This window comes from Molossus molossus, unplaced genomic scaffold, assembly GCF_014108415.1.
Source record: "Molossus molossus isolate mMolMol1 unplaced genomic scaffold, mMolMol1.p scaffold_m16_p_14, whole genome shotgun sequence".
NCBI classification, from domain to species: Eukaryota; Metazoa; Chordata; class Mammalia; order Chiroptera; family Molossidae; genus Molossus; species Molossus molossus.
In genome coordinates this window covers 43748707-43767036 of record NW_023425349.1, presented here as the reverse complement: position 1 = coordinate 43767036, position 18330 = coordinate 43748707, and the positions used below count along the sequence as shown (strand labels likewise).

The 18330-nt window shown below is 44.3% G+C and overlaps 1 protein-coding gene across 1 annotated transcript; it reads right to left on the bottom strand.

Moving 5' to 3' along the window:
- Positions 1–8044: 8044 nt before the first annotated feature.
- On the bottom strand, positions 8045–11809 carry LOC118629294 (spermatogenesis-associated protein 31D1-like). The gene is given in 8 exon segments (XM_036260350.1): positions 8045–8378; positions 8380–8605; positions 8608–9075; positions 9078–9853; positions 9855–10239; positions 10242–10909; positions 11160–11230; positions 11774–11809. Coding segments are annotated over 6 exon segments (2742 nt in total). The 5' UTR covers positions 10795–10909; positions 11160–11230; positions 11774–11809.
- Positions 11810–18330: the final 6521 nt, after the last annotated feature.

The following is an 18330-nucleotide window of genomic DNA, read 5'->3' as shown; positions in this document are numbered from 1 at the left end:
CGAGGTCGGTTTTATGATCTCTTCTGTCGCTCCCCCAAACTGGGAAAAGGTTTGCAGTACACAGTCGTGCATTAGAGAGATTTTGGGGACATATGCTCGCTGGGCCATACGACCTCGCAGGAATAGTGGAAGAGGCCTGGGGATTAAGTGGAAGCGGGGTCCTGGAGCTGCGTAGGGGGAAGGCCAGCTCTCCCTCACCTCCACCCAGAGCTACCAGAGGCTTCCAGGACACAGTAGATCTCCCAAATTATCTAAAAGGGAGACTGAAGCCAGACTTCTTAAAATCTTAATAAGGTAACTCCTGAAAGCTCACGCAAATTTTGGCAGCTGATAGTTGGGTTACAACTAGTATCATTCAGGGAATAAAGCATTGCTTTGAGTCCAAGGCATTTTCTTTCGGCCACGCACGGACAGAGAAACTTGGCAGCCAGGTGTGACGGGCACCCCTGCTGCAGATGGCCTTAACTGGCCCATGAAAATCTTTGCGGATGCCCTCGCAGCTGGTCACATCCGATACAACTGTTATCTCCGGCAAGCCCTAGGTTTGTGTATTTTTTGGTTTGGTGAAGAGGAAAAATTTCAGAGAAGGGATAAGATGCTGTGTAACTCTCAGCAAAGAAGAAACCAAACACAGCATGTAACTAAATGGTGGCTGAAAGAATTAGAAAACCAGAAGTTGAAGAAACAGAAGGAGTGCTTCTTCTTGTAAGTTCCAGTTAGCAAAACAGTTGCCTTAGGGCAAGAAAAATCACTCCCTTAATAATCCTAAATCTTTGTGAGTAAAACATACTCTTCACATCAGGGGGCCTGTTACATAACCTTTATTCCTCCCCTAAGTCCCCCACTCCCTATCCCTCCCTCCCCCCATTTCCTGGTCCTGGATTAAATTCTAATTGATAAAATGCTTTTATTAGCCACCTTAGTACAATAAACACAGAACTGTCTGTCGTCAGAACAAACTTTTATTTTGGAAGAAACAGAAATAAACAAAAATAATAAAAACTTATTACTGCAGGTGATCCATGAACCGGAGGAGAGAAAACCCTACGCTCCCTGGCTTTGATTCATACCTTCAGAGAGGTTTCCTTAATGACTGCTCTTTTGTGTCACCAAAGCAGTGTTCATTTATCAGTCTGTGGTTTAATCCAAACCTATCAGGATGAAAATTCAAGGAGGATGAAGGTTAAATGACAGACATCCCGACTTGGAAACTCCAGAGTTGATAAATGTCTACAGAACTTGACTGAAAAGGTAGAGAGGAAAAAATCTCTCTCTTCGGAGCCACTGAAAACAAAGGGGTGTTTGTGGGGGGGGGGTAGTCTGGAAGGCAGGGTGAATTAATTCAGGACAAACAGCATGCTTTATTTTAACAGCGTGTTTAATTAATTGTGAGTCAGAGGGAAGTTCTAAACTGTGTCGCTCCTATATATATCAATGCTGGCAAATTTGTGGTGGTAAGTGTATTGCAGCTCAAAGCAAAGAGATTAGTCATGGAGAAAGTAGGGTTTAAGAAAATAGTGAGGTGTCTTCAGCATTGGTTTGCCCGTCCCCTACTTCACATTTGCACCGCTTCCTTTCTGACCGCCACGCTTGATGGGTCTCCCTTTCTCAAATGTGTGTAGTCTCTCCTGTCCAAAGGGCCCCTTGCCTAGCCTGACACAGAGCACGGTGTCTGGCATGTAGCAGGTGCTCAATAAATGTTTGTGTCAGGGACTCAGATTGGATTCGGAGATGTTCTCCTTGGTTGCCTCTGGTATACTGCACGTTGGTGAAACCTTCCTCTGATGGACATAGCCCTTTCTGGGCTACAAAGCATGGCATAGGGGTTCAGAGTTCAGATCTAGAATCACAGTCACAGTGATCTTGGGGAAGTAACTTATCCCTCTCTGCTCCATTTTCTCCTTTCATGAAGTGGATTATTTTGAAGATTGAATTCCTATTTATACAAGTGCTTAGAAAGAGGAACAATGATTATGCTGGGAGAATTGGCATGTGTGGATGAAGCTTTTTGGTACTGTAAAAGAATCAAAATCTGTAAATTCCTTAAAAGGTACAAATTACAAGTGTCTATAGAAATGAGAAAAATGAAGGATCTGGCATAGGTGACAAACCTCTTCCCTATCGTTCATGTCCTCTTTTCTAAAATAAAATCAATCTCGGAAAATCTAAAACCGTCCTAAAAACAAATTAGTATTTAATAGTCAAAGATTATGTCCGAAAAGGAGTTCTGAAGGGTCTAACACATGGCCCGTGCATCATGACTGCTCCCCCAGCAAGACACGTAGAAAGAAGGTGACCCTCTGCTTGTAAATGAATGGGAACAATGATAAATCATGAGGTTTTCATGACCAGTTCCTTTTTAGGGCCCACACTGACATTTCATTTTTATCTGATTCATGGGTTGATTTCTGGGTTGGATTCCTTTATTTTTCTATTTTCCTAGTGAAAGAGCATCTCACCCAAGAGAAAGATCAGACCTTGAATCAGGATGGCACTTCTTTGGCATCCGAAGCGTGAAAAACAATACTTTTCCATTGCTATTGTGTTTCATTTTTATTGAGTGGCTAATTGTTGAGGTCTGTCACTGCTCCCTGTCTATCAATGGGAATTTGAACAACAAATCCTTTGGAAGAGGACCGTGTGTATAAGGTTGAACAAGATTCTGGGATGGTCGTTCGGTAGAAGTGGTCACTGGTGACTGGTTCTAGCATGCGTCTCTCTCCAGATTTTTAGGGCTGAAGCTTTGCTGTGGGTTGTGCTCTCTTCCTGGTACGGTCCTGTCCCCCAAGAGAGGCACTGTGGGACCTCACTGGTCCTGAGCCCTGGACTGTTGAAAGAGAAGCCATGGCATCCTGCTTACTCCTTTCTCATGCCAGCTCCAGGCAGGGTTCCCGCTCAGACTTCATCTAGACAGCCTACTGAACGTTCGCAGGAAGGGACCCATGCTCTGCAACCTCGCGCTCTACCTCAGTGTCCTCCTGACACTGACCTGCCCGTTTCAGGGCAAGGAGGTGCGATATTTGAATATTCCCAATTTTCCTTCACTGCCATCAAGAGAATCTGTTCCTGTAAGTAGTTTATTAGGAACAAAATCCCCTATGATGCTTTTCCCATATTCTCTTCTCATTTTCTTCAGCAGCTTTATTTTCTTGTGCTGCATCCACCTTCAAACTTTTGTATTTAGCTTAGTTAGAGAGAGAAACAAATATTATGACAATGACAGCAGCCCATGAACCAGTGATGATAACAGCCTAGGCCTAAATATGAGAATTAACTAACAAGAAACAGGCAACAGGTCCAGCTGTCTTCAGCAATTTTGAGGGCTGAACTGGGAATATGGAAGATGTTCAAAGGGAACGTAAGTGGAGGAAGAAAACAACACAGGCCATTAACATGTACACCGCAGATGTGGGCTTCGTGAGCAGCTTTCTCCCTTCTTACTGTAAATCTGAGATTGGTGTTACCGATCACATCGATTATGTCAAATTAAAAAATGCCACGTGACCCAAGAAAGCTAGGGGGAGCCACTGTTGAAGGCACAGGGGAGAACTTGATCAGCTTAACCTCAGTGTCATGTGATGCATTGTTCTACTGTCCAGTTGTGAGGCTAAACCTATTTATTTCTCGGTGTCACTACTGACACTTTTCTTATTTGCAGAGTAACTCCCTTTGCCTTTCAAATCTGTAATTCAGTGGAAACCCTAGATAAGTAATATGACCATATAATTGTCCTAACTGGGTCATTTTGGTGAATAAAAGAGCATACTATGAAAAAATTGTTTTGTAATATACAGTTTACATTTAATATTATTTTGTGTTAGTGTCAGGTACACAGTATAGTGGTTAGTTAATTATATACTTTACAAAGTGTTCCCCTCAATATTGCCAGTACCCACCTGGCATCATACCCAGTTCTTACAATATTATTGACTCTATTCCGTGCTGTACTTTGCATGACTGTTTCGTAACCACCAATCTGCACTTCTTAACCTTCATCTTTTCCACCCAGTTCCCCTTCCCCTCTGGCAGCCGCCAGTCTTTTCTCTGTGTCTATGAGTCTGTTTCCATAGTTCTCTCTGTTTTGGACATTTCGTATGAATGGGATCATGCTGTAATCATTTGTGATTGGCTTCATTTGCTTAGCATAATGTTTTCAAGGTTCACCTATGCTATAGCATGGACCAGTATTTTTTATTGCCAAAAATTATTGTATTGCGATACCATGTTTTATTTATCCATTCATCAGTTGATGGGCATGTGGGTTGTTTCCACCTTTTGACTGTTACGAATACTGCTGCTATGAATATTGTTCTTGTGTGGACATACGTTTTCATTTCTCTTGAATATATATTTAGAAATGGGATGGCTGGATTATAGGGTAACTCTATGGTTAACATTTTGAGGAAGTGCTATTTTCCAAAGAGGCATGGGCACCATTGTTCATTCTCACCAGTGATACATGAGGGTTCCACGTGCTCATGTTCTCAGTGACACTTATTATCTGAGTTTTTGAATCTAGACATTTTTGTGTATGTGTAAGTGCTATTCCATAGTGGTTTTGATTTGCATTTCCCTGATGGCTAATGACGTTGAACATCTTGTCATCAAATCTTTTACTTATAAAATCATTCTGGGAAAAAGACGTAGACAAGTATATCTGATCTACTTTTTTTTTTTAATCCTCACCCGAGGATATTTTTTTCGTTGATTTTTAGACAGAGTGGGAGGAAAGAAGGAGGGGGTGGAGCGAGAGGGAGAGAGAGAGAGATATATCGATGTGAGAGACACACCGATTAATTACCTCCTGCCCCTGACTGGGGCTGGGGGGGTCAAACCTGCAACCGAGGTGCGTGCCCCTAATTGAGAATCTAGCCTGAGACCCTTCCATCCATGGGCCAATGCTCTAACAGCTGAGCCAAACCAGCCAGGGCTGATCTACTATTTTTGACTCATTTTCATGTATGACAGGAAAAACTTTTCTTCTAAATATTTGAAAACAAATATAGTCATGCTAATTCCGTAGTTTTCTACCTCTCTACAGTTGGCATGTTACTATAGTTACTGTGTGATTAGGAACAGCAATTCTGTGCATGGGATTTGCTCTGTAGGATTGCTTCTTGCATGGAGATGAGAGAACTCACTCAAGTGACTCCTCAGGGCTGACAAAAAGGCAGAGCAGACCTGATTGCCAAACCCTTTAAAACTTGATGCTTTTTCAGTGCCGTTTGCATCTGTGGTGCAGAAGTGTGTTCCACACGTGATAAATATCAAAGAAATGTGAGAACTCTGACATGGACACATAGCGTTAGTCTGAGAGATGGATGGCAAGATGTTTCAATGGGCTTTTTGCACTTTAATCATAATGCATTTGATTACATATGCCAAATGGTTAATTGTGAAAGTTGGGTGAGGGCACATGGGAAGATATATCGTCGTATCTGCTTCTGTACATGTTTATGTATTTCCATAATAACAAGTTATAGAAAAACAAAAGATGTTAGGTGCCTCATAAGGAGAGGGAGGGACCAAAGGATACCTGGCAAGGGTGCATCTGTCCATCTAGATGGGAATTTAGCTCTCTCTCAATAAGGTGATTCTGGAAATGTCATGCCTTTGGGCTGGGAAGGAAACCTCTTTCCATGTAACAGGAAGGGAAAAGGAAGGAAGTGAAAGTGTTTGTAGAGAAGCCCCCATCCCATGGCTTCTAGCTCCTCTGAGGACAGGGGTCCAGTGCATCAGCTGAGCCAGTGGAGAGGGACTCAGCCTGTGAAGTGACAGATTTGAAATCGATTTGAGGGTCTTTGGAGAGAGAACAAACTAAGGAAACAGGGACCTAAGCTTCATTTGTTTTGTTCACATGTTAGTAAACAAGGGATGATTCTTTGTGGAATGAGTTAATGATTTCCAGGCAGGTCTTGGATACCAGTAGAATAGATTGTGAGATTTAATCCAATGTTGATCAGTTACATATATAAGACATTTCTGGAAAAACACAGAGTAGAAATGTTGCCAGACAAGAAGGATTAAAGGGGACTGGAAGGGGCCCATTTGTCGTGGAGCTGTTTAAAATTTGGTTACCAGATGGACCCTCAAGTCTATCTTCGTAAGGGAGGGAAACAGGAGATTCGTGAACTGACAGGGAGAGAGTGGGAAAATGAGTGACCTGGGGTTGGAAAGTTAAGAAGGGGCACATCAGCTGGAAGGACAGGGGTTTCAGGTCCAGGGTGGAAGGTCAGACTGGATTATTTCAGACGGCAGAGGTGTTCCTGGCAGTAAGCTCTACACCCAGTGTGGCAGTAAGTGCACCGGAGTGGGAGTAAAGACACTGACACGAGATGATGGAGGGAAGGGGGGCTGGGGTACTGGCTGCTGGATCCACGTGGATATTAGAGCCCCCAATGCCTGCTCATCCCTTCCAGTTCCCTGCCTTGGGCTCCATTCCACCTTTTTGTTCCTCCCAGGACTTACACAAAATCTGCCTTTTTCTGTTTTGTTACCCCAAACTTCAGACATTGTAGGGTAATGGCATAACTTTGGACAAAAGATACAAGTGTCGTAGTGACAGAGGTTTCTGGTGGACATCTGTTTTTTTTTTTTGTTGTTGTTGTTGTTTTGTTGCTGTTTTTCCTTGACCCTCAGGATTCACAAGGCTTACTGGATAAACTACCTCAAGTGCTCTCTAGGACAGTCATTCCATTGCTGAGTTTCAGTCTGTATCAGCGGGGTTGACTTGCCTCCAGATGCCTATATCAAGGGTGGGTATGTGTGCAGGGTTGGCCAAGGAGAGCATTTCATGGAGGTCCATGGTGAGCCTCCAAATACCTGTAACCCTGGTGCACAGTCTAGAACTCACCTCTGGCTCATGAGCTGCAGGTGTTCTGGGGGACATTATAGCTGCCCCAAAGCCATGAATATCAAAGGTGACACCTCCATCCTGAGAGGTGAAATGTCCACACTAAGGGCAAGATCTTGCATCTGTCCAGCGAGCAGGATGGCAGGCAGGCACCGAGACAGGGAGGCCGTGCCTGAGGACATCCCTGCAAATGTCATCTCTGTGCCCGAGGTGCAGCCCTGCGTGTTCGGTGTGAGGCATCAGTGTGCTGTGAGGTGCTCTGTTCGGCCAGGGCAGGTGGAGCTCAGATCAATTTGGGGAAGCTGGGAGCCAGACAGGCCACAGTGTGGGGATGACGGGGCATAACCTGGGTTCCACCAGCAAGGTCACTCTATCCTCTCTTCATTTGTTCTTTTTATCTTAGTCTAAGGTATCTTTTCCTTTCAGCTTTGTTTTATCCTGAGAGGTAGGTGGCTGCCTGGTTAACATTCCTCCCACTGATAGTTGAGTCATGTTTTTGCTCAGAAAAAAACAAGCCATCAATCCAAAAGACAGAAGGGGCAGGAACCACTTCCCCATGGTGACCCTGCAGTAGGGATACATCAGTGACAAGATTAAAGTGTGTTCTCCATCACATTAACATGGCCCCTGACACAGATCGTTAAGCAGATCTGTGCTGTTTCTAGACCCTTCCCCAACCAGCCCAGGATCCACTGCAGCCATATCCCCCCAAACACCCCATCAGGGTTCACCCACCTGTGGGAGCCTCTGCTCCCTGCCTTCTAAGTAACGATTAAGCCACTGTCTATTCACTGATATTTTCTGAAAAATATGCCTGTCCTTGACCTTCTTCAGATACAGAAGGCCCATCTTCTCTGCTGTTGGAATGGATGTTGAGCATTCCCTGAGGGGTGGTGTGGGTGGCTCCCTGTTCATGATGGCCAAGCTAAGAGGTAGAAGACAGAGCCCAGCGCCTCAGCCTCATCAGGGAGGAAGTGGGCTTTCGGGGGCAACATGATACCTCTTTTTCAACAAGAGCTCCAGGGGACTGGTCATTTGAGAAGCCAAAGGAAGCAATCAGTAGCAACTGAACTAACTTCTTTCATTCCTTAAGCACAAGCCCTGAGACACCCCAAACCCATGCCCCCAACTGGAAATACAAAGACATCATTATTGTTAAGTGAAACATTTATTGGGAACAAATCAATATTCTCAACAAGGGAGGAAGTATTTTGGGGAGGGAAATTCTTTCCTCTGCAAATCCTGCAGAAGCAGTTTCTCCTGCACACCAGAGGGGAGTCTCTGAACAGGGCCTTCAGCAGAGGTGAGCGCAGCAGGAGGCCGGGGCAGCTGGAGGCTGCAGGGGAGCTTGGACGGGGCACAGTCCCGAGGGGCACTGATTGGGGGTGCTTCTGACAATAGCTGGTCCTTTAATACCACAGCTTTCTGAGGGTGTCTTTCCTCAGGGCGACAGGACTTGGCATTTTTCACTTTACAGGAGGGAGCCCTGGAGTTGAGGGGATGCCACTGGACAGGCTCGGCCCCTGGTCAGGCTCTGCTGAGCTTCCCCAAACTTCACTGTAGAGGGAAGGGGCTCTTGAGGGCAGGCGCCACCTATTGCTTGCTGACGCCCCAGTTTCTCCTCCAGGAACTTCCCAATGTCTGCTCTACTTATAACTGGGCCTCTGCTCTGTGCAGACAATATGGGGCTGCCTTTTCCTGGATTTTCTTGCTGTTTGCATTTAATCCCAGCATCTTTATGGGAAAAGAGTGGTTTATTTTATTTCTGAAAAAGCTTTCAGAAGGTGACTGTCCCTTCTGTGATAGGGCCTGGGGAGACTTGCTCCCAAGCCTCTCCTTTAATGCCAGGTCCTGAGCATGCAATCTCGTCCTTCCTGCTTGGGATGTTCCCAACCCTGCATCCCCTCCGCCAAGCTCTTCTGATTTGGAGCCTGTGGGGCTCACTCTCTTTGTGGCTGGTGGGAAATTCTTCTCTTGGCACAACCTTGAGACATGCTTAGGGACCCAAGGCTCCTGCTGCTTCTCCACACTGAGTCCTCGGTCCTCCCAATGGACATGTGGCTCCTGGGGAGCTGCTCTGTGCACCCTGGAGACACCCTGAGCATGGCTCAGGGGGGCTTTGTAAGTCAAGATGTCTGAGTCATGGGACAAGTCCGTGGGTTGGCCTCAGGCCTGGCTATTCATCCTTTTTCTCCAATGTAGCCTTTGACTCAGCAATGAGTCGCTTCTTTAGGATCTGGGAGAGCTGATATTTTGGCTGGGAGGCTTTCAGTGGTCACAGTCGTTGTTCCTTGACTCTCATTCACGTTTATCCTTTGGGAGATTCCCGGCTTGCTGGCTGTCAAGACATCACTCGTTTTGGGTTGAAGAGCATCGAGCTCCTCAGCCCTGGACACGCTGGGCATGGGAACAGGCTCTGATTTCTTCACCTTTTGGCCCTGACCGGAATTCACGCTCTGATCCACTGGCTCGTGTGCCGCCCCGGCTTGCTGCGTGGGCGGCTTTCGGGGGCAGATGTTGGCTCTTGGAGGACGTCTGTGACTCGCTTTGCCAATGATGCTGTTTGTGACAGGCAGAAGAGTGTGTCTGGCACCTCCAGTTCTCTGACCCTCCTCTGCCAGCCCATGGGGGATGTCGGAGGGTGACGGTCTCAGGGGCCCCTGACCTTCCTTGCCCACAAGTGAGGTGGCAGGGGGAGGAGGAGTCAGGGTTTTAGAGCTTCCTCTCTGGGGCGTGAAGCTCCCTGATGTGGGGTCCACCTCAGCAGTCAGGTTATTTGAGGATGATTTAGAATTATACAGGGAGTGGGAGGAAGTATCTCTGAAGGTCTCTATGGATTCAAGAACTTTGGCTGGGAGAGTCCACATCGCCCTCGGAGTAAACGTGGTAATGTGGGCTTCCAGCATCTGCTGTGCACGGGACTCCAGGGAGGAAAGCTCCTGGGACGTGCTCAGGCAGGAGTCCCCACCCTCTGATGGTGACAGACTTCTCCGTTTCACTGGAGTGTGGGATTGCACAGAGTGTCTGCTGGATAATATGCCATGAACTGTGCACAGTCCCTGGGAGCTGAACCACATTGATTTCCTCAAGCTTCTTGCTCAAATGTACTGTCAGGGCATTTTCCAGTTGTGTCTGTCTTACACTCTGCCCCGACACCACTGAATTTTCACCCGACAGACCCATCCTGTAACTGTCTAGGTCCTTCTCAGACTCATACCCCACCTCCTTATCTTGACTGGGGTCACGTCGTGTCGAGGTGGAAGGCAGTGAGACTCTGACACGAGCATCCTTCCAGGAACAGTCTGGAACTGACAGGCTTGGGTGGTCAGTGCCGTGCGGGACAGAAGTGGACAGTGCACCAGTGCTGTCCGGAGATGACTCCTCAGAAGAGGTTTTGATGAGATGGACATAGATTTAGGTTGAGGAGCAGCTAAACTGGGTTTTGGTGGTGGTGAAACAGACAAGGTTTGTGGTACGGGATAAGTCACTGAGGCTGCGGGACTCAAAGTCTGGGCCAAATCTGGGGAGTAGTTGAGATCTTAGATAATGGAGGACTCAAGAAAGATGGTATTCAGGGTCAGAGTTGTTTGCTCATTCTGAGTGTTGTGTGGTGGGAAAGAGGGAAAGGTGAGGGGTTGGGGTGGAAAATGGTCCACTGGGAATTCAGTTTCCAAAGAAGGAAAAGGTGCTGGTGGCAGAGAGTGAACTGGTGGTGACAGTGTTGGAAAAGCACCTAAAGGTGTCACTGGGTTAGGGGAGAGAACAGAGTGAGGTGCTAGTAAAGTCTTGAGCAGAGGAGGTGGTGTGAGGTCTCCCGCAGGGACTGCTGAGAAGGGAGGGGATGAAGTGAACGATGGCTCAGTCATAGGGGCTGTCGAAGCCAAAGGGGACACAGAGGGAGCAGTGTCTTCCAGGGACAAGGAGGACAGCAGCTGATCCATCTCAAAGGTTGCGTTATTACACACTTTGCAGGAGGGGTCTGGACATAACAGTTGACGAAAGTGGACGGAATCATGACGCTGGCCCAGGGGGCTGCAGGAGACAGGAGGGACAAAGCTGCAGCCAGGACCAGAACAAGGAAAGGAGGACCCACTGACCTGGTGGGGTGGGGCCCCTGCTAGCCCTTCACATGGCCCCACATCCATGACTACACAATGCACTCAACAGCACTCACCCCAAGGCCTTCACTCACATCCCAGTTCCTATGGTAACCCCCTCCCATGGCTATGGAAGGCTGCACTGAACCCCTGGAAACACATAGAACATGCTAGAGAGGGATCAGGAGAGAAAGAGAAAGAATAGTCACCTTTTAAGTATAGAAATCAGTATCTTTTTCTCTTCCTCTTCCCTCTGGTGGTATCTGCAACCTGGGAAACCAGGACAGTGGGTTACAAGTGGTCATCGTAGAATCACAGGTGATACAGAGGATCCCTTTATGGGAGACCATTGGGATATATACTCTGAAGCCCCAAGAATCAGTAGATGACGTCAAATGGTCAATGATAATATTAACAAGGTTCCTGCGTGTGCTGCTTCATTCACATACATTATCTCATTTGAATCTCAAAACCACTCTATGAAGCAGAGAGGTCAGTGGTTACAACAAAGAGGAATCTATTTGATCATCCTGAAGTCAAAGTTCCTTCACAAAGTCAGGAGCCAGACATTCTGACTCTCGACATCTGGGCAGCACCCACTGCCCACGTCCCTCACTTCTTCTTACCCAGGGACAGCAGGGGAGGGTTCTGAGACTTGTCTCAGCTTCCGACTGTCTTCCCATGAGCCTCTCCTCTGAGGGCTCTGTTTCCTGAGTGGGATTATATCTTGCAACTGACAACCTCAGAGATCATGACCTGGGCTATCATGGAAAGAAGAAGGGTCACCCTTGGGGAGCTCAGGTGAAATAGGCAGAACCTTACCTTTCGGTTTCTCACCTCTCCTCCTCCTCTTGGCTTGGCCCTGACTCTGAAAAAAAGCAGAACATTTCTCTCACTTCTCTCCTAAGGAAACACCAACAGAAATAATCCAGGAATAACAGGACTCAATTTTAATTACTAGAACTTTGTGTTCCTTCCTTTCATCAATTTTTATAGCTCTAAAATATTTTCAATTTTTCTTTTTCTTTGAAAAACTCAAAGTAGTATTGTCTCTGTGAGGCCCTCTGCTCAAGGAAGACATGGGATCTGAGGCCAACAGTCACCTCTCTGTCCCCTCAGAGAGAAGGAACCCTGTACCTGGGACAGAGCTCAGGGTCCTGCCTCTGCACAGAGGCTCTCAGAGGCTCAGCACTGCTCTCCTGCTCAACCCAACACAAGGGGAGGCTGCTCAGGTGAGGCCTGATGGGAATACGACTCATAGTGAAGTGCTTGGCAATTCAGTTCTTCTGCAGAGATCCCAAACTCTCAAAATAACCCAATCCAGGGCCATGAAATCAGTTTGGGGCTATTCAGCAACGCTCCCCCACACCCAGATGGTCTGCGAGTTCAGATGCTAACCTGAGTCCTCCCTGACCCCTCGCCCTGCCTGGTGTCTTCTAGAAGAGTGATGTCTGTATTCTCTCGGACATCCCATCTTCGCTGTCTCTCTGACCCAACTAAACTAGAAATGGAAACCAAAGAATCTCTGCTGGGCTCGTGCAGGGTTCCTTACCGTTTGTGCATGTTTATTTTCCCCGAAGATTCGAGTTGACCAACACCCCACCTGGAAACAGAAGATGAGGAAGAGCAACCACAGCACACAGACATAAATTAGGGTGCGGCGACAATCTAAGGATTGTGAGCAGAAGCTCTGATAAGGCTCTGGGACGCTCTGATAAGGCTCTGGGACGCACTTCAGAAACAGACTGAAAGTCATTTTCCGAGTAGCAACGCTGCCTGAGGCAACTGAGCTCTGAGACAGCAGGCAGCTGACTTTATGGCCAGGTGCTCATCACGGAGCACTGAGGCGTCACAAAGGGTTTCTGAGGGCGGGGGAGGGTGTGTCACAGCCCCTCCCCCCACCAGCCCAGCTGATGCCCTCCACCCATCTTTTCTCTCCAGGTCCCTCTATCCTGCTCTGCTATTCTGTTTTCCAATCTGCCTTTTAATATATTGTATACTTACCTTAATGAATGTTTTGCTTGTTCCATCTCTGACTCAGATTATTATCTGGGTCCCCTTTATCTTTGGAGACCTTGACTTGGGACTCACCAGGTTCACTACTTTGAAACTCTGAAATAGAGCCTGGAATTTTTGCTTGTACCCAGACATTTACACTCAGGATTATATCTGTCCTCAAATCTGTCTTTTCTATAGAATGTTTTGCCTTACATGCACCCAGGTCTAGAAACTAACATTCTTTTATACTCAGTTTTCTGAATATTTAATAGCAAATTTTTGATTTTGTTTCAGTTAGCCTTTACTGCCTTTAATCAGAGGGGCTAATTAAAATAATTTATTATTCAACATTCGCAAAACTAAAATGAGTATAAAACAAATGTAAATAATGACAATTTTAAGTGATCTTGGGGCAAATCTGTGACACTTATTTCTCTGAAGTTAGCAAAGCTAAAAGTACATAAAGACTTTCTGGATGTGCTATACACACAGACACACACACAATCTTTTTACAATACAACGTAGTATTTTCAAAATAAAGTATTTTCTCTTTTATTTCAATCTTTCATTTGTTATTTTGACCCTACTTATTCTTACTCCTAAAATACAGAGAGCCTCTGTCGTCTACATCAATGTTTGAGCAGCTGTACAATCCCTTACTCTAGCGGTTCTCAACCTGTGGGTTGTGACCCCTTTGGGGGTCGAACAACCCTTTTACAGGGGTCGCCTAAGACCATCGGAAAACACATATTTCTGATGGTGATTCATAACTAGCAAAATTACAGTTATGAAGTAGCAACAAAAATATTTTATGGTTGGGGGTCACCACAACATGAGGAACTGTATTAAAGGGTTGCAACATTGGGAAGGTTGAGAACCACTGCCTTAGTCAGTTTGGGCTGCTATAATAAAAATACCATAGACTGAGGACTTAAACAACCAACGTTTATTTCACACAACTATCGAGGCTGGGAAGTCCAAGGTCAAGGCACCAGCAGACTCAGTGTCCAGTGAGACCTGCTTTCTGGTTCCTAGAGAGCTATCTTCTCCCTACCACCTCTCCTGGTGAAAAAGGATGGTGACGGAGCTTTCAGGAGTCTCTTTATAAAACAAATTTTTTTTCAGTTGCAGCTTACACTCAATGTTATTTTGTATTAGTTTAAGGTGTACAACATAATGTTTAGACGATCAAATACTTTACCAAGTGCTCCCCCTGATATTTCCGGTACCCACCTGGCACCATACATAGTTATCACTATACACTATACACTGGCACCATACAATGTTATTGACTGTATTCCCTATGCTGCACTTTACATCCCTGTGACTACTTTGTAACTACCAGTTTGCACTTCTTAATCCCTTTACCTGTTTAACCCATCCCCCCAGCCCCGCTCTGATCTGGCAAATGTCAAAATGTTCTCTGTGTCTAGATTCTGTTTCTGTTCTGCCTATTCATTTATTTTGTTCTTTAGATTTGACATGTAAGTGAAATTACATGGCATGTGTCTTTCTCTGACTGACTTATTTCATTTGGCATGATACCCTCTAGGTCTATTCAAGCTGTTACAAATGGTAAGATTTCATTCTTTTTAATGGTTGAGTAATATTCCGCTGTATTTTTGTGTGTGTGTGTGTGTGTGTGTGTGTGTGTGTGTATACCACCACTTTTTTTTTTTGACTTGTCTATTGATGGGCACTTTGTTTTTTTCCATATCTTGGCTATTGTAAATAATGCTTCAATGAACACCGAGGGGCACAAATTCTTTTCAATTAGTGTTTTAGTTTTCTTCAGATTAATACCCAGAAGTGGAATTGCTGGGTCATAAGGTAATTTCATTCTTAATATTTTGAGGACCCTCGATATTATTTCCCACAGTGGCTGCATCAATTTGCATTCCCACCAGCAGTGCACAAGGATTCCCTTTTTTCCATATTCTTACCAACACTTGTTGTTTGTTGATTTACTGATGATAGCCATTCTGACAAGTGCTAGGTGATATCTCATTGTGTTTTGAAGTTGCATTTTTCTGATGATTAATCACATTGAGCATCCTTTCACATGTCTTGGAGGCCACCAGATAATTGAATTATTTGTTCTTTTGGTGTTGAGTTGCATGAGATCTTTATAAATTTTAGACATTAACCCCTTACATGATGTATTACTGGTGAATATCTGCTCTCATTTAGTAGTTAGTCTTTTTGTTTTATCGATGGTTTTCTTTGCTGTGCAAAAACTTTTTTAGTTCAATGTAGTTTTATTTGCTTATATATTTTTTTTGTTTACCTTGCCTGAGGAGATATATCAGAAAAAAATGTCTAAGAGTAATGTCTGAGATTTTACTGCCTATGTTTTCTTCTAGGGTGTTCATGGTTTCAAGTCTAACCTTTAAGTCTCTAATTCATTTTGAGCTTATTGTTGTGTATGGTGTAAGAAGGTGGCCTAGTTTCATTTTTTGCACATATCTGTCCCAACACTATTTATTGAATAGACTATCTTTACCCCATTGTATGTTCTTGCCTCCTTGTCTAATATTACTTGACCATATAGGCGTTGGTTTATTTCTGAGCTCTCTATTTTGTTCCATTGGTCTGTATGTCTGATTTATGCCAGTACCATGTTGTTTCGACTACTGTGGTCTTGTAGTATAGTTTGATATCAGGTTGTGTGATACCTCCAACGTTTTCCTTTATCAAGATTCCTGTTGCTATTTGGGGTCTTTTGTGATTTCATATAAATTTTTGGATTATTTGTTCTAGGTCTGTGAAATATGCCATTGTATTTTGATAGGAATTGCATTGAATCTATAGATTGCTTTGTGTAATGTGGACATTTTAATGATGTTGATTCTTTCTATCCATGAGGATGGTATATGCTTCCATTTATTTGTATCTCTTTCAAATTGAAATATGATACAATTAATAACAATGCTGGGCCAATAGGCAGAAATCAAAACTGTCCCAGGCAAATCAGGATATGTGATTATTCCAAGTATAAGGCCAGAGCTCAGAGGCTAGATTTGTATCAGTCTTAGAAAGATAACTAAAACATTATCAGGTTTCTACTTCACATCTTATTGTATTTTGGGAAGTATGAGGTGGTTTATATTAGAGCCAATTTTGCTTTATATTTTTTATACTTAGTTACTTTGATTTTACTTTAATTCAACAATTTGCCCTTCTAATGGAGGGTACTGAAATATTAGAGTAATTTTCTCCACTGTTCTCTAGTATATCTGATAGCATCTGAAGGTCTCACTGTAGTCAGCACAGGGCTTGCACTTAGAACTTCTCTAGAATAATATTTTAGTTTTCTGAGAATTATAGCAGTCGATTTCTGTGGAGGTGAAAACCTACAGTGCTCTGTTTTGTTCGATCAGCCATCTAGTTGTTCACTGATAAATGGGGTCACAAGAACAATGCATTGTGGTCACAAGGATATGGCTTCTCTTTTATCTCATTGTGAATGCTGAATCTAAACCATCAGAACATGATGACCTTCCACAGTTCAGGAAAACTTCACTTGGTTAGGCTGAGACCCAATCTATGCAATTTCCTTAATGAAAAAGTAGAAACCTTTCATGGATATTGAATGGGTTGAGTTTGACCTCTCTATCTTGAACTTTGGTTTCTCTTATTATTTTGAAGGGAGAGAGTGTGGTTGACTGCACACAATGGCTGACTGACCATCTTACAAATTGAGAGGCATCTGGCCCCTGCAAAATCATGAAAGGGCTGCTCAGGATGACAGATAATTTTCTGTTGCCTACTCATGTCCCAAAGCAATTTGATAGTGCTGACTTTTTTGCGCACCTGGGAAGACTTCTCATTTAAACTTTTATCCCAACTAACCCTCATCTATGTGCTATACATACCTCGGAGATTTCTGGGGCTTTATCTCCAAGGGCCTCTTTCTTCTTTCTTTCTTTCTTTCTTTCTTTCTTTCTTTCTTTCTTTCTTTCTTTCTTTCTTTCTTTCTTTCTTTCTTTCTTTCTTTCTTTCTTTCTTTCCCTTCCTTCCTTCCTTCCTTCCTTCCTTCCTTCCTTCCTTCCTTCCTTCCTTCCTTCCTTCCTTCCTTTTTTTCTTTTCCTTCCTTCCTTCCTTCCTTCCTTCCTTCCTTCCTTCCTTCCTTCCTTCCTTCCTTCCTTCCAGGGAAGCTGTCCTCTTGACTGGGGGCAAGGAAATTCTATGATTTTCTTTTTAGACTTCCTGACAGATAAAAACAGCAAGGGAACACTCCAACTTAAGTATAAACAATTCAGCACTGATTTTCCTTGAGTGTTACAACCAATACTAATTTCTTTCTCTTTCTCATTATTACTCCCATGCCCTTTACTGGGAGGAAAAACCTTCTTATATGAAGCTGCCATGGACTTGGTCCAATAGCATATTTGGGCCAGCAGCAAGGAGAAATTGATAATTTCACTGGCTACAACCTTTACAATGCTTGGAAGATTTCTCCTTCCATTTTTAAGCTATGTGTCATACATAGGGTTTGATTTTTTTCTACTTTTTAAAAATTTTAATGTTCTATTTTAGTGTGTTGGTGGGGCCATTTTTCCCACCAAAGAGAAAGCACAGTTGCAATAAAGAAGGTCTGACATGCTTTTTATGCTCCTCTCTGCAAGGGCTGGGCCCCAGCTATTAGACCCTGGCTGGTTCCTTCTTCTGCGGCATTAGTGATATGGTAACCAAATGTATTCCCTCTCACCTCTTGACCTGCCTTTTATAGTTAACTGATTAATGCCATATAAATAATTATGAAAATGTGGGCATGAAAGCTGAGAGGAAGAAAAGAATCTGCCTCCATTTCATCAACTTGCAATGAACTCTTTCCTTTTATAGATTATCTGTTAACTCAAAAAAGTCTTTAAAAATTCTGCATGACTCGGAAAGATTTTGAACTAATTCTTTAAAAGGAAGCTAGGCTTTCTTGGAAGAGGAAATTATACTTCCAGGTATTTTTTTACTTGATAAAGTCAGGGCTGCTTCATGTTTTCTTTTTCTTTTTCCTCCTTCCCTTCTTTCCTTCTTTCTTTCCTTTCTCTGTTTTTTTTTCTTCTTCTTCCTTCTCGTTTCCCTCCTTGCTTCTTATGATTACTGATGGCGAGTTATATGTCAGGAATTCTACTAAGTGTAGAGCAGACTGGGGATCAGGGGTGTGGAGCGGAGGATAGGAGAGCCACAGCCTTGCCATTAATGAGCTGGCAAGAGGATGGATGAAGAACAACAACAGAGATGTGGCAGATGTGATGACAGAAGTCATGTGTGGTACCATGGGAGCTCAGAGCAGGAATGGGGTGGGAAGAAGAGAGTGGACTTTGCTGTGGATGGGGGAAGTTTTCATTGAGAAGGTGGCATTTGATTGGAGGCTGGATTTTG